Source organism: Candida albicans, chromosome 1 (genome assembly GCF_000182965.3).
Source record: "Candida albicans SC5314 chromosome 1, complete sequence".
Classification (NCBI taxonomy): Eukaryota; Fungi; Ascomycota; class Pichiomycetes; order Serinales; family Debaryomycetaceae; genus Candida; species Candida albicans.
The window spans coordinates 2,541,905-2,562,368 of NC_032089.1; the positions used below are offsets into that span (position 1 = coordinate 2,541,905).

Genomic DNA, 20,464 nt, shown 5'->3' on the forward strand with positions numbered 1-20,464 from the left:
TTCGCCTACAAAAAGTAAACAACAAACTCAAGAACAAGAGAAAAAAAAGTTACATAGGTGTTTAAAACTACAGCAATCAAATAACAATAATTTCTTCATATATAAGTATCGATTTCATTTCCATTTTTTTTTCTTAATTCAAAGAGAAAGTATCAATTTGAAAGCTTAAAAGTTTGGATACTGTGAACTGAAGAGAATTATAGAAGAATAATTCGATAATTTAAACGCCTTTAATTCACATTTTGTTTCAGCCACGTTCCCATTTGAAAGATGCTGCCAACAGCCGAACAACCCATTTCACCATTAGATGAGAACCCATTGGATGAAAATGTTAATAATCTGAAACTAAAAGCTTCTTCTGCCAATGACAAAGAGGATGGTAGTTACAATTTGAAAGCAGTACAGCAAGATGGAACCATTGACGATAACGATGCTTTACGAAAACTGCTGGATATAGACAGAATTTTTCGATCTGTCCATAGTGGACCAATTCTCCCAGAACATAGGTCTCCTTCCCCAAATACTCGTGACGACTCATCACAAGTAATTGGTAATCCTCTTTCATTTTATTATTCCAATGACGATAAGGAGTCCCGATATGATGAGGATAGATCCCAGGGACAACTGCTTGGAAAAAGCAAGTATCCAGAAGACGAACAACAACTTCCCAACCGCTTTGAACTTGTGGATGATGAAGATATAAACAAAGCTCCACCGAGAAAGGAGTCGTCAAGACCTACACATTCTCGTTCGGCAACTTTGAGTGGTTTTATGCAGTCAAGAATTTTAGGGAGATCAACGTCCACTAATCAAGAAATGCCAAATACTGAGCCCGAATTTGCAAATTTACATGATGCCTTGCACCCTAGAGAAGACAGCACTAAGAGTGGCAGATTTATAAAGACATTGCGTCGTTTCAATAGAAGAAAGACTAAAGATAAGCGACAAAGCACCATGACTGCCGAGTTTGATGAGCTTAATGACGAGTCTGAAAATGCCACTATCGAAAGGGCAGAAAAGTTACTAGCAGGTATGTCCACTGGTGCTCCTGCAATCAATTTAATGGCCTCGTGTCTATTAGAAGATGAACATGGTATAACCAGAGCCCCGTTATTGTTGTCAGTGCTTGGGTTCAAGTTGAGCGACGTTACTCCAAAAGAGACAAGCAGAAACAGGAGATTTAGAATTGATTTAGAATACGGAATTGACAAGCACAGAATGAAATGGAGTATTGAGAGAAACGCCACTGACTTGGCTTATTTAGCTTACAAACTCGAGAGAACAAGAATTGTAAGTAGAGTTGTGGGAAACAAATCTCAACCATTACCCAGACTTCCAATTCCACCAATTCGAAAATTGGATAACAAAAGAAGCAAAAAGACTAAAAGTGTCTTATCTGATCTGCGTGCAAGAGACGACCGCATGTCAGTACCAGATATTAACGATAACCACTCGCTTTCACCAGTACCATCAGCTTTGTCTAGAGTGAGACTGCGTTTGGGAAGTATAACATCAGTGGGCTCACTTGAAAAGCATCCAGAGTTGCTTGAGCTCAGACGGAAAAAGAATGCACAATTTATGAAAGATGTTGAGAGTTATTTGAAGGAATTGATTGAAATTACAGAGTTAAAAACCCTGGCAAATATTTTGTTTACTTTCTTTGAGTTGTCACCGCTCTCGTCATTATTGAGTTATGAATCTGGCTATACTGGTAAGCAGGGTCCAGTCCATATTGGGGGGACTGCTAAAGCACAAGGTTGGAGAGTTGGCCATTTCAAAGTAAACGATTTGAAAGGAATCTACGAGAGAAGAGTTGAAAAGTGGATGCTTGTGAGAAACAGTTACATCACATATGTCTCGGATATTAACTCGACTACACCGTTAGATGTATTTTTGGTAGATAGTGATTTCAAGATCAGTGCCAGAAACTTGGAGATTGCAAACAGAGATGATGATGATTCATTGTTTGACAACTCTTCCGTTGCCCAGCAACAAATGCATGAAAATGAAAACAAGTTTTTCCCACATTTGAAAATCACTTTGGAAAATAGAGAAAGAAAATTAGTGATGCTGCCAAAATCTCAAAGAGAGCATTCTCTTTGGATTGACTCTCTTAGAACTATGCAAAATCTGACAATATGGTCCCAAAATAAGAGATTTGATTCCTTTGCCCCAGTTAGAGAAAATTGTTTTGCTCAGTGGTTTGTTGACGCTAGAGACTACTTTTGGGCTGTCTCCACTGCTTTGGAAATGGCCAAGGATACCATTATGATACACGATTGGTGGCTTTCTCCGGAATTATATCTTCGAAGACCAGCAAATGGTAACCAACAATACAGAATTGATAGATTGTTGCAAAGAAAAGCTAAGGAAGGTGTTAAGATTTTTGTGATTATTTATAGAAACGTTGGTACAACGGTTGCAACTGACTCATTATACACAAAACATTCCATATTGTCTCTTGATGAAGAGAATATTCATGTTATTAGGTCACCAAATCAGCTTCTTCAAAATACATTCTTTTGGGCTCATCACGAAAAATTGTGTATAATCGACCACACATACGCTTTCTTGGGTGGTATAGATTTATGTTATGGAAGATACGACACGCCAGATCACGCATTAACAGACGATTCAGGTGTTGATTTTTCCAATATCGCACAGGACGATAGAATCACAGCAGAAAACTTTGCGAATTTCCAAGTTTTCGTGGGTAAAGACTATTCCAATCCTAGAGTTAAAGATTTCCTGGAACTCGAAAAGCCATATGAATCCATGTACAACAGAAATATTGTCCCTCGTATGCCTTGGCATGATGTCCATATGTATACATGTGGGCAGACCGCAAGAGATTTGTCCAGACATTTTGTTCAGAGATGGAACTATTTAATCAGACAAAAGCGGCCAAGTAGACTCACTCCACTTTTGTTGCCTCCATCTGATTTGACTGAAGAAGAGGTATTAGCTCATGGATTGGATGGTACATGTGAGGTGCAGTTGTTAAGATCATCCGGAAATTGGTCACTTGGTTTGAAAGAACACGAGCAAAGTATTCAAAATGCGTATCTTAAATTAATAGAAACTTCAGAGCATTTTGTCTATATTGAGAATCAATTCTTCGTAACAGCTTGTTTCATCGACGGTACAGAAATTAAGAATAGAATTGGTGATGCGTTGGTCGACAGAATCATTCGAGCACATAGAGAAGGTACTAATTGGAAGGCTATTATTGTCATACCTTTGATGCCTGGTTTTGAAGCTCAAGTTGATGAAGCAGAAGGGTCTTCTGTTCGTGTGATCATGCAATGTCAATATATGTCAATTTCCAGAGGTGAAACGTCTATTTTTGCAAAGTTGAGGAAAAAGGGAATTGATCCAGACCAATACATTCAATTTTTCTCCTTGCGGAAATGGGGTAGAATAGGATCAAACAGAACTTTAGTTACCGAGCAGTTGTATATTCATGCAAAGACGATGATTGTCGATGACAGATCGGTTATCATTGGGAGTGCCAACATCAACGAGAGGTCTATGCGTGGTTTGCGTGATTCCGAAGTTGCTGCAGTTGTTCGTGACAAGGAAATGGTAAAGAGTAAAATGAATGGTAAGCCATATATGGCAGCTAAGTTTGCTCACACATTGAGAATGAGGTTGATGAGAGAGCATCTTGGAGTTAACATTGATATTGTTGATGTGGTTGAAAGAAGGTTTAAGAGATTTGAAAATTTTGCTGCTTCAGAGGAAGGTAAAAAATTCGCCACCAACAAGTTTAGAAACCCCGAGAACCGTACATTGTCTGCTATGGTAGAGATTGCATCGAGAGATATCTTGCAACAACCAGAGGGAACCAGAAGATGGAAGGAGTTTATCCATGTGTCAAAATATGATGCTGAAATTGCCGAGGTTAACTTTGAGGAAGAGGACACATCGTTACCTCCACCTCTTTTCTTACCAATTTCATTCAACAACCGAACAGGGCCATTTGAAGCCAATAAAGGTGTCCGTGACAGCAAGAAGCATTCATACGATAACAGAGTTCAAAATAGCGAGTCACATAAAAAGGATGTTTACGGTGAAGGGTTGGATAAATACAGGTCGAAGTTAGCCAAGAGAGCAAGGGTTAGCAGTGGTAAATTTTTGAATGAGCTTTCCCTCCTTGCCATGGAAACTAATCCTACAGGGTCGTTTTTGCCTGATTTCGATAGTGTTAGGAACTTTTTGGAGTCAGATGATTGTCATATGAGTGGAGAAATGGATGACGAATCCGAAGATATCATTGCAGAAAGAAATAAGGAAAGATGGATGTTGCTCAAGAAAATCTCTTATTTACAAAGACTTGCCGCCAGAGAAAAGAGCATGAATGATACAGAGAACCAAAAAAGGGCAAAATTGGGATTACCGCTCTTGTCTAAAACTGGAAATGCTGTTAATGGTAACGAATCACAAGAATTGCCTGTCAGTGCCACATTACCTATTTCCGAGGGAATTGACACGGATTTCAGTTTGGATAAAGAGTTCCCTACTGTATCTTTGAGTGAACCCGCTGCTAGAGATATCATCAACAATTTGACAACCCCTGATGCTGCTGTAAGTAACTTTGTTGATCCATATGAATTTGAAGATCCAATTGATCCTGATTTCTATGAAGCACGATGGAATGAATTTGCAAGAAGAAACACTGATATATACCGTATGGTGTTCCATTGTCAACCTGATGATGTGGTGGGTAGATGGTCAGAGTACACACACTTTACAAAATTACAGAGTATGTTTATGAAAGCTCAGGATACAGACACCGACCAAGGTCAACTGGCAGAAAACTACTCCGATGAAAAAGTCGAAGCTGGTGATAACCAAGAACCACGACGTGCAAACAATTCCAAACTAGAAAAAATTGACGAAGCGAGTGAAGACGAGTATGGTTTGTTAGGTAAGGCACCACCAGAGAGAGGTCTTGAGAATCAAAATAAACTGGAACAAGAGACCAACTTGAGGGCTAAACTTAGTCGTCGTGTTAGCACATTTGCTGGTGTGACAGAAAACCGGGATAAACATTTTAGTGACAAAGCAGCGCCTAAATCCGAGGGTGAACTTCAAGGTGGGGAAAAGACAAGTACAGAAGAAGAAGAATCAGAGGAATCGGGAACACCTACTGATAAACCTTCTGCTACTGCTGGAACAGTACCAGCATCCAAAACCAGGAAAAGGGCACGTACTTATTTAGCTAGAAGAAAAATTCAAACCGGTGATGTTGTATATGATAAGAATTCAGCTGAGAGATTATTGAATGCGGTGCAGGGACACTTGGTGTACTTTCCAGCGGAATGGTTAAGCGTTGAATTGCGAAACAATAATTGGTTCTACAACACCGATAGACTTCCACCTATGGAAATTTACGATTGAGCGTACAGAGTTGATAACATAATTTTTAATAGAAATTATTTATTTTTTATATTTTTAATAAGATTGTGATTTGTTGTAAGTGAGATGTTGTTGATATGTATAGTCTTGGATTCTGTATTATTTAGAAATGCCCAAAGACGCGGTAAAACTATGAACATCATGAAATCAGGTTCACAGCAAAAAGAAAAAGAAAACTGAAAAGTCAAAAAAAAAAAACGTCAGTAATTCTGCTATCATAAATCCAGCACTACTACTCAGAAAGGTTGGTTATTTTATTAACTTAGGCGTTGTTAGATAGAAAATTATAGTATGTTTCTTCAATTACTATCTTATATTGGTGCCATTGTTGGCTTTGTTTTACTAGTACTTTCGATTGCTTCGGGGTTATATTATATATCTGAGTTAGTTGAGGAACATACAGAACCAACTAAAAGGTTACTCAAAAAGTTGATATATTCCATAATAGTGACATTTGTGTTATTGCTTATTTTTGACAGATTCCCTGTTAAGTTAACTTTGTTTTCAATATTCTCCTATTATGTGTATTTGCAGAATTTACACAAGTTTCCTTATGTTGAGTTGTCTTCGCCAGTGTTTTTGTTGTCATGTGTTTTAGTTATAAGTAATCACTTTTTATGGTTTCATCATTTCAACAACCCTTACATCCCTCCATTGGAAGTGAGATTGAGACCAGACTATGCACCGCCACGAATCCCCACTTTTGTTGAAATATGCTCGTTTTTTGGGTTATTAGTTTGGCTTGTTCCTTTTGCATTGTTTGTTAGTTTGAGTGCTCATGACAATTTGTTGCCACACCATTTAGATAAACCAGATGATAAAAAGAAAAACAACGGTTTGGCCAAAGTGCTCGTAGGTAATTTGAGAGAATACATTTACGCAATTAGTAGAAAGTTTGGCTACGAATTAGATCCCCATCATGGATCAATTGTGTATTAACGTATATCAATCACATGTTCTATTATTATTGTAATTTATTTTTTTCAAAAAAAAACTCTATTCCTCTAAAAATTTCTTAACTGGTTTACCGATATCATTCAAGCTTAACAAGAAAGTATCGTGTCCGTAACTGGATATATCGTTTCCCAATTCGAAATACTCAACTTTACCTGAAACACTGTTTTCCATTAAAACGTCAGCGATTTCACGCTGTTGCCAAACCGGGAACAAAATATCTGACTCTACACCTACAACTAGCACATCCTTGTTGGCCAATCGAGACATTCCCTTCTTAAGATCGAGGAGACCTTCCTCTACTGTAGTGATTGCCTTTGTGGACTTTTCTTGGTATGGGGTTTCAGGAATAGCGAGTTTGGGAATATCACTGGAAACTTTGCCTGAGTACAGCAATTCAGCTTTGGATCTAGCTTCTAATGCTTTACTCCTACTTTTGAATCCCAAATCAAACAAGTCCATCGCCTTAGAAACATAAAGCCAAGAATTTGCATCGTATTCAAGACAGAACTTTTCACCAGCATGATCTAAATAGGTTTCTACCAAAAAATCTGGACATAATGCAGGTGGTCGGCTCTCGTCGGCCCTTTGCCTACCAAATCTATACTCCCATTCAGGACCTGAACGATATGTCACAGTTGCAATCTCTCTAGCCAACTTCATACCAACATGAGGTGGAATTTTGTTATAATAAAACCCACGGTTCCAGTTTGGATCGCTCATCAACACTTGCCTCTGCGTATGTCTTAAGGCAATTGAATATGGATGCGACCTTGCACAACCACTAATGGAAATAATCTTTTCGACCTCGTCTGGGAATTCCCACCCATATGCTAAAGATTGCATCCCTCCCATTGAAGCACCGATAGATGCATGAATCTTGTTAATTCCAAATTGGTCTTTCACCAACTCCCTCTGTGCACGAACCATGTCATTTACACTTAGTATTGGAAATCTGGTTGCATATTGTTCGTTATTTGCAGGATCAATTGACGACGGCCCGGTTGATCCATAACAACCTCCAAGCACATTTGTACAAACAACAAAATACTTGTCGGTATCAATATATTTCCCCGGTCCAATAAAGTTTTCCCACCATCCATTTTTAGGGTTTTCTGGTTGTGATTTAGCGTGCAGGGAAGCAGATAATCCAGTATGAACCAATACAAGGTTTGATTTTTCTTTGTTTAAATGTCCCCAAGTCTCATATGCTATTTCATATTCAGGTAAATGCCCACCATAATCTAAAAATATGGGTTTCTTTGATTTATATACATGAAATCCAGTTTTCACATTCCCGTAACTTGGTTCTGGTCCCGATTCCAATGATGTTGAGGACGATTTAAGGTTACCTTTAGATAACTGCTCATTTTTACGCTCCAATCTATCTAGACAGGGAAATGTTAATGCTGGGTTCGATCCTGAAGTTTTTTCTGATTGTAGGGGTTTGTAGGATTTCGATGAAGTACTGAATAGTTTGGATGAATGCAAAACAATTTTTCTCAGTGGTGAACGGCCAATAGGTAGTCTTGATAAAAGTTTCTTAGTTGAAGCAGATAACATAGTTGGTATGGTTTGGTCTAGTAGAAAGTGTTTCTAAGTAGTAGAGAAAAGGAATAATAATAAAAAATTGGTTCAAAAAAGTCCTGCAATTATTAATTGATTTAGCAACTTTTGTGATTTCAAAATGCCCTCTTTAAAAAATATACGTATTACCCCTGCAAGTGTAATTGCGCCCAAATGAGCTTAGTTCACGTGACTTGGGGTGGGGTTTGGTTTTCTGTTCCTTTTTTTTTAGTCTTTTGTTTTGATTTTCTGGTGTATGTGGATTCTTCGAAATCTACACCAACCACACATAACTGCAAAATGAGTCTTAGATATAAGTTATCCCCCTATAATATAGCACTACTATTATACCCGACAGTATACATTGGATCAATTCCCCTCACATTGTTGCTCAAACAGTATAACCAGTACATTGGACAGATATTTTTTGTGAGATTTTTAGAACAGTACCTTGTCAGTAATAATGGTTACTTGTGGTTTACTACATTATACTGGTTAGTAGTTGTGTTCACTGCATACTTACCAAACAGAAACAGGGACTTCCTTATTTTTTATACCAAGATATATTTGATTAATACAATTTGGATTGTGGTTTTGCTAGAATGGTTTTTTGGATCCCCAATTTTTGAGCGAATAAGCGTTATTGCCGGCGCCACTTGCTCCATTCGTGGCATATACAGAGAGTATGCGTGTAAGCAAAGTGGTGGAGTATGGACTGACCCGTTTGATAGCTCTAGCCATTATACCTATTTAATTTCCAGCAGTTTATTGATATGGCATTTATTTTTGAATCATGTAACGTGGATATCTGGATACTTTCCAAAACATGTGATCGATCTAGAAAATAGTACGCATTATGCTGCACCCAATAGCATCACAGTCAATGATGTGAAAATGGACCTGAATCGAATATTTCGAACAATTATCGAAGTCATAGCAGTTTTCATATTGATCATGTGGTTTATACTGTACACAATCACTTCAGTATTTTTCCATACAATACCTGAGAAATTTGTGGGTTTACTATGTGGTCTATTTGTTCCTATAGTATTAAAGTATATTAAATAAAATATGATTTAGAACAATATAAATGTTTATAGAATATTTTGGTTGCGACCTAGCTTGCTTAAATTTTTTGTAAACACATTTTGGGAACCAAGCCGATATCCAGAGATAATTGGTGATTATAATAATCTTTGCCCATACGAACCAACCTAATTTTACACCAGCCATCAGAATGTTTTTCCAAAATCACTGCTTTGTCTCCTACTTCAATATTTAACTCATCACCAAGACTCTTGTTATAAGAACGAATGACTGTGTATAAACTCTGTTCTGGGCTAATTCCACCTCTCACTGGATCTAGTCCACTGCTGCCAATTGTTATAACTGGTGGCAAATTGAGGTTATCTGTGGGCTTCATAGCATTCTCCCGAGGATTTTCTGGAATACTCAATATTTGTGGTTTCACAGTTTCGTTGTTTTCCTCGATAGTCTTTTTCAAATTGAACTTTTTTAAAAAAATCGGAGTCAAAACGCTCATGCGTTTAGCAAAATTAACTGTGCTTGATATCTCTTTCTCCTTTTTCCGTATAGGGAAAGATTTGCTCAATCTGATTGTTAACCGATCTCTTTTCTGGGGTAATTCATATTGTCTTTCATCTTTGAAGTATGCACCCGGGGAAAATAGAACAAGATAAGGTTTATCTGCAGTTAATGTTGCATCACTTTCTCTGGGCTTGTAGTACTTTTCATTGAAAGATAATGTTTTTCTTTTTCGTTTCCGTTCTCGAATGTAATACCATATTCCCAATACAATAAAAAAGATAGAAAATATTGCTATGGGGATACCTATAGCTAAACCAATTTGTAAAGACCGATTACCGGTAGAATATGATACATCACTAAAACTGTTTTGTATGGGGATGGTGGAAACAGCACCAACTTTTTTAGATGCTGTTGGTGATAAAAAGTCTGATTGAGATGGGGAAATAGTAGCGTCAGCGCTAGATGAACCGATTACTTTTTTTGTTTCAGCTGTATTTGATACCGTTGTAATTGATTTTGATGTGACAGTATTTACTTGCGATGTAGATGGTACTTTCAATACTGGAGTTGATGTAACGATAGTTGTTTCAATAGTCTGTGCTACCCAAGATACTATTTGTATTACATTAGTAGGGCTCGCATTTGGAGAGCTTTTGCTACCCAATGTTGATGTAGATGTTAATGTCATGTAAATGGTAGTATCACCGTCATCTCTTTTATCAGCAATTTTCATTATTTATTGTTGACGTGATAAAGAATATGCATATAAATAAATCAAAAACCACAGTAAAACTTCTCTCTACATATAGTGTTGTCAGGACCAATTTATAGACCCCCCCCCCACTGTATGTTATTTGTAACAATAAACTATAAACATTCGTGATGCAGTTGTGTTTTAAGTTTGTTATTTTTCACCTGCATTTTGCAGCTATAAGACAACGATCTGTAATTCTACATTATTCTATTTTTATTTCCTTTCCTTCTTTTTTTTTTTGGTTGCAATTTAGAGTATTGGTGGGGTTTCAAGTTTTTTGTTTCAGATTTGGTTCTGCGACAACTTGAAACAAGACCTATTAGTATCAAGATAAAAAATACTTTTTGTTAATCAAAGCATGTAGAAGATAAATAATCAGCATTACATTACAATTTCTATGGCACTGCATATTTCCCTCTAACAACTAATGTGGTAACAACAGTTCAGTTAAGGTTTCGGAATCTATAGGTTTGTGTGACTCCTCTGAAACAAGTTTGTTGAAATAATGATGATACGACCACCAAGCGAAGCTGATACCTATTGCTCCTCCTAACACTATATCAGTAAAATGGTGTCTGTAATCTTGTGTTCTACTCAACGCAATGTATGTGGCCAATGACAATGGTGAAAATGCAAGGAAATACTTGTAAACGTATTGCGGAGATTCTCTATTCTGGAATAACTTAAATTGCCCCAATAACCATAATGTTAAATAAAACAACCCACCAAAACTAATAGAAGAATGACCAGAAGGTGTCGATTTCATACCATCAATCAACAAGGCTTTGCCCAAAGGTGCAGTACAAACATTCACGTCTACCAACTCATGCAATGGTGTTCCCGGTGCTGGCCCACAACGTTCCAAGAAATCGGGTCTTGGTCTAGCTATCCAAATCTTAAGTATATCAGTGATGACTCCATTTAAACTCAATGATATTATCAAACCTAAAACACTAATTTGCAAGCAATGCAAAGCTTGTTGATGTGAAGAAAATGCCCCCTGTTGATACTTTACCAATAATGATGTTAAAATTACAAATAATGGAACAAATGCAGCAATTTCTATACACAAGATTCCCGAAACTCGTTCCTTAATTGCAAATGGGTGGGAAATTGTCAAATCATCAAGGGAAAACTGCCGTTGAAATGGGAGAGCTGTCTCTGCAACCAGAAAAAAAAACAATACCGTTACAGTTGCAACTATCCAGTCAGGGATAAAATCGTGAAATTGGTTACTCTGTGTGTATTTTACTATTGAGGATGGGTTGAGGAATGTCATGGCAGACAAGTGGTACCTGTTGTTTATGTCAAAAGTTTATCGCTGAAATTTTGTATTATTTTTTTTTTTGGTGTTGTTGTTGAGATAATAGTGGAGAATGGGGTGCGTGATAGTTAACCAAAAACAGAAAACAGCCGTTGTCGTTGCATTGTTCATTTAAGGTTCGCTTGGTCTTTTATTTATTATTTCTATTATTTAATACCCCCCGCTTATACTATCAACATTAGTTCTATATGGAATCCATCATTCTCTATACCAGAGTGAGTAAATAAATTATAAATTGTTCCACAACTTGCTGTTGTGATATATTTATTCTAATTGGATTGACTAGTGATTGGTGAAAGGCAAGTAGTTGTTAATATATTTAATGCAGTTGTGGAATACCCTCATAACTGAAATAAAAACACTCAAAGAATACACTCTTAAACATATGTTATTTCAAAAAAGAAGTGTGATTCAGGTTCGTTGACTGAGAAGCTAATTAAGGCTCCATATGGATGTTTGAACTCTCACCTTGCTTATATACCGGATGTCTAGGTCGTGTGTACTACATCAATAATTGTCTTGCTGAAAACTTTTTTTTTCCCTTCCAACCACCAAAATTTTTCAACAAAAAAGCAGTGAAAATCTTGGAGGAGAACAGTCTTTTCCCTCTTTCTTTCTTGTTTTAGGATACGTAGAACACAAGAATCAAAAAAAATTATTTGTTTCATTTAGTCGTCATTGAATAACATGCCAGTCGATCCAGAAAAATTAGCTAAATTGCAAAAGTCATCTGCCAAAAAAGTTGGTGGTTCAAGAGTTAAAGCCAAGAAGAACATCAAGACTGAACAAGATGACACCAAATTGATTGAAGCTTTGGGTAAATTGAAAGCTACCAAAATCGAAGGTGTTGAAGAAGCCAATTTCTTCAGAGAAGATGGTAAAGTTTTACATTTCAACAGAGTTGGTGTTCAAGGTGCTCCAGCTTCTAATACTTTTGCCTTCACTGGTTACCCACAAGAAAAGAATATTACTCAATTGATCCCACAAATTTTACCACAATTGGGTGCTGAAAACTTGGAAATCTTGAGACAATTGGCTGAACAAATCCAAGCTGGTAAAACTCCAAAAGACTTCAACACTGGTTCTGCTAACGCTGCTGCTGATGCCGGTGGTGAAGATATTCCAGACTTGGTTGACCAAAAATTTGACGATGTAGAATAAATGTTAGGCTACGAAAGATAAGGAATTAAGATGTTGAAGTGAGACACTTTTGCTCAACTGATTGCATTAAGTTTGGGGATTGATTTGTAGTAGACATAGTAATTTAATTTCTTTGTTCATGAATCAATACCTTTATATATCCTTGTAGTTTAGTTTGTGTATATAATTTAATAAACTTTGGCATAAGGAGAAAGGAGAAACCAATAAAGAGTGGTTTTATTTTATGTGTCACGTGATGGTGCAGATTTGCTAAGCTCCACAGTTGCTTCTAAAGTGTTTGGTATTTTTGTGAGGAGTAATAGACGTTGATACCTTCTGTGATTTAGAGAAAAGTATAGTTGCCAAATAGGTCTCATGAAAATGTATTGGTCAGGCTGATCCAAAAGAGTGGTGAATGAAATGGCTCGGCTTTACCATTTCAATTCCGTTTCTTAAGAAATTCAGTTTTGTCCAACAATTTGAGAAATTATAAACTTTCAAATCGCTCGGTTATAACTACAGTTTTAATTTTGGAATGACTTCACCCTATAGTTTGAGTATATAATTGCAATTGGTAGGTGGTTGGGAGGTCGGTTAAAAAGAGGCCACATGGCAACGAGCAAATGGCTAAGTCGGAATTATGTCAACATCAAAGCCATGTTTCAAAGCAATTATATGGTGTTTACATCATAACCATTGTAGTTTTTTTCACGTATGTTTGTAAAGTATATTTTTTTGAACGCATGGCCGGATGTTTCCAGAACAAAATATGACTACATATTAGTCAATTGAAGTAGTAGCCTTGGATACGATACGATAACTAAGTACTATGTAAAGAACCTAGTAGAAACAAAAAGAATACAGACAGAACGAAAAGCAGCTCTTAAAAAAAATAAAGTATGTATAAGAGCTAAAACTTTGTTGCAGCAAGCAAAGACAATGGGCATGGAAAATTATGAAATTTGTGCCGACTATTTTTTAATGTCTAGGGGGGCAGGGAGTGACGAAATAAACACATATAAATAACCCTTATAGTTCCCAATTCTTCTTTTTTTGAAAAAAACACTTGTTACTTTTCACTTCAACAAATTAGAAATAGATTTTATACAAAATGGTTTTAAGTAAACACATTGATGCTTTAAGATTGGAATCACAAATTTTGAAAAAAACTCCGCAAGCTCAATTGCGTAAAGAAGCATTCATCGATGCCTATGATTCTCACAAGAACATTCCTCAATTTGAAATCCCTCAAAACTCCTCAAATGAACAATTGATTTATAAATATCTTTCTCAAGAATTGGCCCTTGATGGAATCCCAACTTTGAATTTGGCATCCTTTGTCAACACTTACGTTGATGATACATCTGCAAGATTGATTCAGGACAACTTGACCAAAAACTTGGCAGACAATGATGAATACCCAAGTTTAATTGATATTCAAACCAGATGTATTTCAATATTAAGTAATTTATGGCACGCTCCTGGTAAAGTTGATAAGGTCACTGGTAACAGAGTAACTAATTCTATTGGTACCGCAACCACCGGTTCTTCTGAGGCAATTATGTTAGCTGGGTTAGCTTTGAAGAAAAGATGGCAATTGAAAAGAAAAGCTGAAGGCAAATCTACTGACAATCCCAACATTTTAATGGCCACATGTGCTCAAGTCGCTTTGGAAAAATTTGCTTGCTATTTTGATGTTGAAAATAGATTGATTCCTGTCACTGAAGAATCGGGTCATTTGATTGATGTTTCCAAGATTAAGGAAAATATTGATGAAAACACCATTGGTATTTTTGTTATCATGGGATCAACTTTCACTGGTGCCTTTGAACCAGTTGAGGAAATCTCCAAATTGTTGGATGAAGTTGAAAAAGAACGTGGATTGGATATTAGAATTCATGTTGATGGTGCATCAGGTGGGTTTGTAGCTCCATTTATTTTCCCACATTTGAAATGGGATTTTGCTGTTCCTAGAGTTGATTCAATTAATACTTCTGGTCACAAGTTTGGGTTGACATCTGTTGGTTTAGGTTGGGTGATTTGGAAAGATGCTGATTTGTTGCCTAAGGAATTGCGTTTCAGTTTGGATTATCTTGGTGGTGTTGAAGAAACATTTGGTTTGAATTTTTCCAGACCAGGTTTCCCTGTTATTACCCAATATTACAACTTTTTATCTTTAGGAAGACAAGGATATGCCAAGATTTTTGATGGGTGTATGACCAATGCTAGATTGTTGTCAAGATTTTTAGAAGAAAGCAAGTACTTTGATGTTGTTTCTGTTATCCACCACAAATTGAGTGATTCGGAAAAGAAAGCTCAATTCACTAGAGAAGTTGACGATAAAAAATTGGATTCTAAACTTTATACTATCAATGAAGAATTCAAGCCTGGTTTGCCTGTTGTTGCCTTCAGATTTTCCAAAGAGGTTAGAGACAAGTATCCTGAATTGCCCCAAGAATTGTTGTCAACATTATTGAGAAAGAGGGGTTACATTATTCCAAACTATCATTTGCCCCCATCTGAGAATGATAAGGAGATTTTGAGAGTTGTTGTTCGTAATTCATTGTCGTTGAATTTGTTGGAGAGATTGATTCAAGACATTACTGGCGCTACAGAACTTTTGATCAAAGCTGCTGATTCCATTGCTGATTATGTTTCAACAAGTGGTGAACATACTGATGTTGAAAATAGAGAAAGAATCCACAAATTATTGGCAGCTATTGCTTCTGGTGGTGTTGCTGAAGTGAAAGAAGAAAAACACAAAAAGGATAATCACCAAGGCAGCAAAAATAAAAAGTCCTATCGTGGTACTTGTTAGAGATTGAGTGCAGATTGATATCAGATAAAGAATTGTGTTCTTTTTTTTTGCAGTTGTAAATATTATTAGTAGTTTGCAACAATATATTATAAATTACATATTATTTTTTTTGATCCAGTGTTGTATGTAGAATAGTGTAAATGATTCTAGGTATGTAGTTATGGTTTGAGTATCGTATTCATTTTCGATTTGATTCTACAAAACGGGTTTTGAGCCCTTTTGAGGGTAATTGTGAGAGCTATAGTAGATCATCAAATTTATAGAATAATCTAGAGAAAACGAGAGGAGAATGTATGAGGGGAGTAAGTACTGGATTGAGATCAAATCATTTGATCTCGTCTATTAAGTGGCTCGAAATTGTGTCATCCCATTCTTGTCTATCAATTGATTCCAATTTTCTTCTTTCCCTCCCTTCTTTCCTTCGCTTTATAAAATTATTTCGGTTTTGTGGTGTATAATTCAATCCATCGAGACTAATTTATATTTTATGATTGCTATATGGTTACCATTACTCCAATACCACATGACCCATACAATAATAATAAACACTTTTATTAATTGCTAGTGTTCCCTACAATTGCCAACTCTTTTTGTATAAATTACATTGTTCTTCCTCGATCAATTTAATTATTTGTGTTATTGCATTTTATTCTTTAATATTTTTTTTTGCCATTTCCCCCAGGTCAGGTTATTTTTAATATTCTTTTTTGTCTTTCAAATTACATATATAAAGTACTCATTTTTAACCCCCCCTTCCCACTTTTTCTTTTTTTTTCTACTTTTTGAGGTTAACTTATTATTAATTAAAAATGGCATATTCAATTGAAGAGTTAAGAACTTACAAGGCAGTTACCATAATTACCTTATTATTATCTATTTATGGTACTTTAAAATATTCCGGAGTTCCAGAAGGTGATCTTGCTTATACTCCATTCACTGCAAGCAATATTTTATTGTTTATTTATTGGGGAGTATTATACCTTTGGCAAATCATCTATACAGCACAAATCTTTTTCCCTGATGAATATAGATTATCGGTTATTAGTTTAGTTGGATGGCATTTCCCCATTTTCAACGTGCTCATTTATATTTGGTCAGAATTATTCTCCAATGGTCATTATATCTGGAGTGAAATCATCTTGATTTTGAATTTTTTCAATTTGTTAGTTTTGTATTTTGCTCACAAAACATTTGCTGTTAAACCTTTGGTTAATTGGTTCTTGATTCATGTTCCCTTGGCTGCCATGCCGTTATCTTGGGTGATGTTTGCTTTGTTTTGGAATGGGGCCGTCATGTTCCATATTCATAAATTGTTTGGCAGAATTCTTGCCAATGTGTTCATTTGGGATTTCCTTCTTGTTCCAGGGGTGTTTTTATTGTTATTCAATGATTGGGCTATTGGATTCACTAATGCCTATCTTATGTTTGCCTTGGCTTTTGGGCAATTGTCAACTAAAGTCTTTGCTCTTCAATGGATCTTTGCCTTTGTTATTGCTGGTATTTTAACAGTTTGGAGTTTTATCGCTTTGGTTGTTGGTGGTGTCAGAGAGGTTTCTGATGAAAGAGCACCATTATTGGTTGAAGTCCAAGAAACTGTCACCGAATAATCTAACCAAAACACTTGAAAAAAAAGACATTAGCTACGCGGGTGTTTCTTATTATGTTTTATGTTCTGTTTATTTTAGTTTTCGTATAAACTTTTGTTTTAATTGATACGGATGTTCATTTGTTATTAGTGAATTGTATAAAAGTAGATGATGGTGATGAGCCAATGCACCGACTGTATCATTGTGTATGGTGGTTAAAAACTCTTCTCTTGTAGTATCTGGATCCCCAACACCAGGATATTTTGATTTCAATAAATGATATTGGTTTTTTTCTTTAATTTTATCAGCCATGTTTTCTTGAATGGAAAGAATGTTGAAAGAAAGAGTTGAAAAATGTTAACTTGTTTTTTTTTGGTTTTTTTTAGTATTTTTTTCCTTTGAATTTTTTAAAGATGAGAAATTTAAAATGTGAGAGACATCAAATTGGTTTCCTTCTTAGAAACAGAAAGTCTACAATAATAATATTATCACCCCAATTCAACTTAAAATCGGAAAAACAAAAAAGATTGTAACTACCACAATCCTATTCTGATAAACCAGTAGAAACATCAACACCCACCATCAATGCTGTTGCCAAGGCTTTCTCAACTACCCAATCATTGCCAAAACTGTGTGTATTATGTAGCAATAATTCAATCTAATTAACCAGTAATCAGCCACTTTATCGAAGATCTAGTGTAATTCTTAGCCAAGAACTAAAGTAGTAGAATTTGAAAACAATCAGCTCTTGATAAATAAAAGATAATGAGCTTATCGGCCGTTAAAGGAGTTTTTGTAGTTTTGATTGGGTGTGAGCGGTTTAAATATCTGCAAAATGAGAACTGTTATCTTATTATATGCAAGACTATCATTAGTCAGCCAGCCAAAACCGCTTTTATTTTGTGTCAGTTTATCTTACAGACGCTTAGCTTTATTTGGTGAAACTAAAAATCCCAAAGAAAGTAATTTTGCCGAACGGTTAATTCAGACAAAGATTTTAAGCCTTTCGGTGGTGGTAGTAGCAAAGAGGGGACAGAAAAAAAAAAGGTAGGAGGAGTCACAATGGTGTTGCCGATGGTTACCAGCAACCTTATTATTTCCACCAAGGCCCTTATTTTTTACTCTGTTTAAAGACTTTCCAGTTTGTTTCGGATATAGGAATCCATTTGTAAAGTCAATATAATGGACTACTATTAATTAAACAATGTTGATATGAAAAATACAGGGTTCCTCTTTTGAAAATTGTATTATTTAATTGAGGAGAATTATCGTTGTTAAGCCGAAACCGAAGACGGCAGTAATGGACCTACCAAACTATTGTGTAAAGAAAACTATAGCGATTTTGCTATATTTGCACGACCTGCTTTACACTCATTTTCAAACAAGAAGAAATTGTGTATGAGTAATTTCATTCTTATCATCAAAATTAGAATTGATTTTCCAATTTGTGAACTCCTTTGTTCTTCCTCTTGTATTTAAAAAAGAAATCTTCTCCTCCTCTCCTTTTTCTATTAGAATTAATTAATTATTCATTCATAACAAGTTCATAATTCACATAAACTTACTGCTATTATTCCTGACGGGTCCCCCCTTCCTTTAGTTTCTACTCCATCTCCCCACCCATTAACCAACAAAAAAGAAAAGAAACTATTAGTGTTTGTGTAAGAAAAATAGTATCAAATAATTTAAAGATATTTAACCTGTAACTATTAATATAATAAAGGCATTGGAAAAAAAAAAAGAATTCATTGGTGCACGTACAAATATATATTTATTTCTCCATAGCTGATCACATACAAAATCTTTTTCTCCATCCCCACATTCACATAACCATACACTTGCACATACACATACACATCTATTCCTATTATCATAGTTCATACCCTCATGTATTCACCAACGTTTTCTACTAGAACGGAATCTTCATCAAGAACTACATCATCTACAACTAAAACTCCACCTTTGGAAATGGGTCTCAATAAATTAAACAGCAATCGGAATAACGGGAGCAACAATAATGTCTCTGATGCAACGAATATGGAACATCTGTATCTGATGCCTGTAACTGATATACATGGATTAATGACAGACAAAGACGATATTTCTTTGGATATATTCAAAATGTACAATAAAAAGTACCTTCCCCAAGAACATCAACAACAACACCAACGAATTTCAAATTTAGCCTGGAGAATAAGCTCAAACAAAAGCAAAGTAAATAAACCAACAAGAAGATCAAGCTCACAATCATCAGCATCATCGATTCCATTACCAACTTCTGGGCTAGCTTCCAGTGCACCACCCAATAAACTGACAGTCAGAAACAATTCAATCACCAAATCATTAAATCAAACCCTTTTGAATGATTCCAGTTTAGACGAGTTTGATTATGTTGCTCATATTAGGAAAATAAGCCAAGAAGAGTACTCCCAACAAAGCTCAAAGTTATCGCCTAACAACAACAACAATATGGGTGGTAACAACAACAATAATAATAACAAAAATAACACTAACTTTCTTTCGTCATACATTTCATCACTAGAATCAACTTTGAAACAACAACAACTGCAACAACAATCACAGCCGCCATCACAACCACAACCACAATCACTGGCTCCAGTGCTGCAATCTGGTCAACCCAAAAAAGTATTACAGTGTACAAATTGCCAAACGCGAACTACCCCACTTTGGCGTAAAGCCAACAATGGTGACTTGCTTTGTAATGCATGCGGATTATTTTATAAATTACATGGTGTTTTAAGACCAATCAATGGAGACAAAAAGAGAAAGTATACCAAACGGAATGATAAAATGATACTGACAGATAATACCAACATTTTTGCAGGATTGAGTCAACAAAATCATGGCAGTTCTCAAGACATTGCCAAACTGCAACCAAGCTTACACAGTTTTGTTTCACAAAACGAACAACCTTGGGGATTTGATAATGGTGCCATTCCTGATTTCAACAGTTTCGATGCGCTTGTAGGATCCAATATAAATGCCAATAACACTTCCAATAATACCACTAATGCTAACAACAACAATAACACTGATAATAATGTTGATGAAATTGACAAGTTATTGAATATGAACATATTCCAAACTGATTTCTCCCTCAATAATAATAATCATCATCAGCACCACGACGAGTTAGATTTATTGGATCCAAATGGATTACCACCAGGTGGCGGTCACTTTAACAATGATCCTGATAGACAAAATCACACGACAACTAATGATTCCAATGATAATTCAACAACAAACAACTCCTGGAATTGGTTAGACTTTAGTCCCGCTGCATAATGATCAAATGAGCCTTTGTTTTTCTAATTCTTACGTGATGATGTTTC

The 20,464-nt window shown here is 35.9% G+C and overlaps 11 protein-coding genes across 11 annotated transcripts; 7 read left to right on the forward strand and 4 right to left on the reverse strand. All coding sequences in view use genetic code 12, as the record gives it.

Moving 5' to 3' along the window:
• Positions 1-270: 270 nt before the first annotated feature.
• PLD1 (phospholipase D) lies at positions 271-5,403 on the forward strand (the record flags this gene model as incomplete). The annotated part of the gene is made up of 1 exon (XM_707935.2): positions 271-5,403. One exon carries the CDS (start codon positions 271-273, stop codon positions 5,401-5,403), a length of 5,133 nt encoding a protein of 1,710 aa, XP_713028.2.
• A 309-nt stretch (positions 5,404-5,712) lies between these two features.
• Positions 5,713-6,360, forward strand: CAALFM_C111600WA (uncharacterized protein; the record flags this gene model as incomplete). The annotated part of the gene is made up of 1 exon (XM_707934.2): positions 5,713-6,360. The coding sequence occupies one exon, from the start codon at positions 5,713-5,715 to the stop codon at positions 6,358-6,360; it is 648 nt and encodes a 215-aa protein (XP_713027.2).
• A 57-nt stretch (positions 6,361-6,417) lies between these two features.
• CAALFM_C111610CA (uncharacterized protein) lies at positions 6,418-7,938 on the reverse strand (the record flags this gene model as incomplete). Its single annotated transcript, XM_707933.2, has 1 exon — positions 6,418-7,938. The coding sequence occupies one exon, from the start codon at positions 7,936-7,938 to the stop codon at positions 6,418-6,420; it is 1,521 nt and encodes a 506-aa protein (XP_713026.2).
• Positions 7,939-8,115: 177 nt separating this feature from the next.
• Positions 8,116-9,009, forward strand: CAALFM_C111620WA (uncharacterized protein; the record flags this gene model as incomplete). Its single annotated transcript, XM_707932.1, has 1 exon — positions 8,116-9,009. One exon carries the CDS (start codon positions 8,116-8,118, stop codon positions 9,007-9,009), a length of 894 nt encoding a protein of 297 aa, XP_713025.1.
• A 58-nt stretch (positions 9,010-9,067) lies between these two features.
• Positions 9,068-10,222, reverse strand: FUS1 (Fus1p; the record flags this gene model as incomplete). The annotated part of the gene is made up of 1 exon (XM_707930.1): positions 9,068-10,222. The coding sequence occupies one exon, from the start codon at positions 10,220-10,222 to the stop codon at positions 9,068-9,070; it is 1,155 nt and encodes a 384-aa protein (XP_713023.1).
• A 445-nt stretch (positions 10,223-10,667) lies between these two features.
• Positions 10,668-11,522, reverse strand: DPP2 (phosphatidate phosphatase; the record flags this gene model as incomplete). Its single annotated transcript, XM_707929.2, has 1 exon — positions 10,668-11,522. One exon carries the CDS (start codon positions 11,520-11,522, stop codon positions 10,668-10,670), a length of 855 nt encoding a protein of 284 aa, XP_713022.1.
• Positions 11,523-12,254: 732 nt separating this feature from the next.
• On the forward strand, positions 12,255-12,728 carry EGD1 (Egd1p; the record flags this gene model as incomplete). Its single annotated transcript, XM_707928.1, has 1 exon — positions 12,255-12,728. The coding sequence occupies one exon, from the start codon at positions 12,255-12,257 to the stop codon at positions 12,726-12,728; it is 474 nt and encodes a 157-aa protein (XP_713021.1).
• A 1,090-nt stretch (positions 12,729-13,818) lies between these two features.
• GAD1 (glutamate decarboxylase) lies at positions 13,819-15,525 on the forward strand (the record flags this gene model as incomplete). The annotated part of the gene is made up of 1 exon (XM_707927.2): positions 13,819-15,525. One exon carries the CDS (start codon positions 13,819-13,821, stop codon positions 15,523-15,525), a length of 1,707 nt encoding a protein of 568 aa, XP_713020.2.
• Positions 15,526-16,334: 809 nt separating this feature from the next.
• Positions 16,335-17,132, forward strand: CAALFM_C111670WA (uncharacterized protein; the record flags this gene model as incomplete). Its single annotated transcript, XM_707926.2, has 1 exon — positions 16,335-17,132. One exon carries the CDS (start codon positions 16,335-16,337, stop codon positions 17,130-17,132), a length of 798 nt encoding a protein of 265 aa, XP_713019.2.
• Positions 17,133-17,201: 69 nt separating this feature from the next.
• On the reverse strand, positions 17,202-17,423 carry CAALFM_C111680CA (U2 snRNP complex subunit YSF3; the record flags this gene model as incomplete). Its single annotated transcript, XM_019475160.1, has 1 exon — positions 17,202-17,423. The coding sequence occupies one exon, from the start codon at positions 17,421-17,423 to the stop codon at positions 17,202-17,204; it is 222 nt and encodes a 73-aa protein (XP_019330705.1).
• A 1,575-nt stretch (positions 17,424-18,998) lies between these two features.
• On the forward strand, positions 18,999-20,417 carry CAALFM_C111690WA (uncharacterized protein; the record flags this gene model as incomplete). The annotated part of the gene is made up of 1 exon (XM_707924.2): positions 18,999-20,417. The coding sequence occupies one exon, from the start codon at positions 18,999-19,001 to the stop codon at positions 20,415-20,417; it is 1,419 nt and encodes a 472-aa protein (XP_713017.1).
• Between the last annotated feature and the right edge of the window lie 47 nt (positions 20,418-20,464).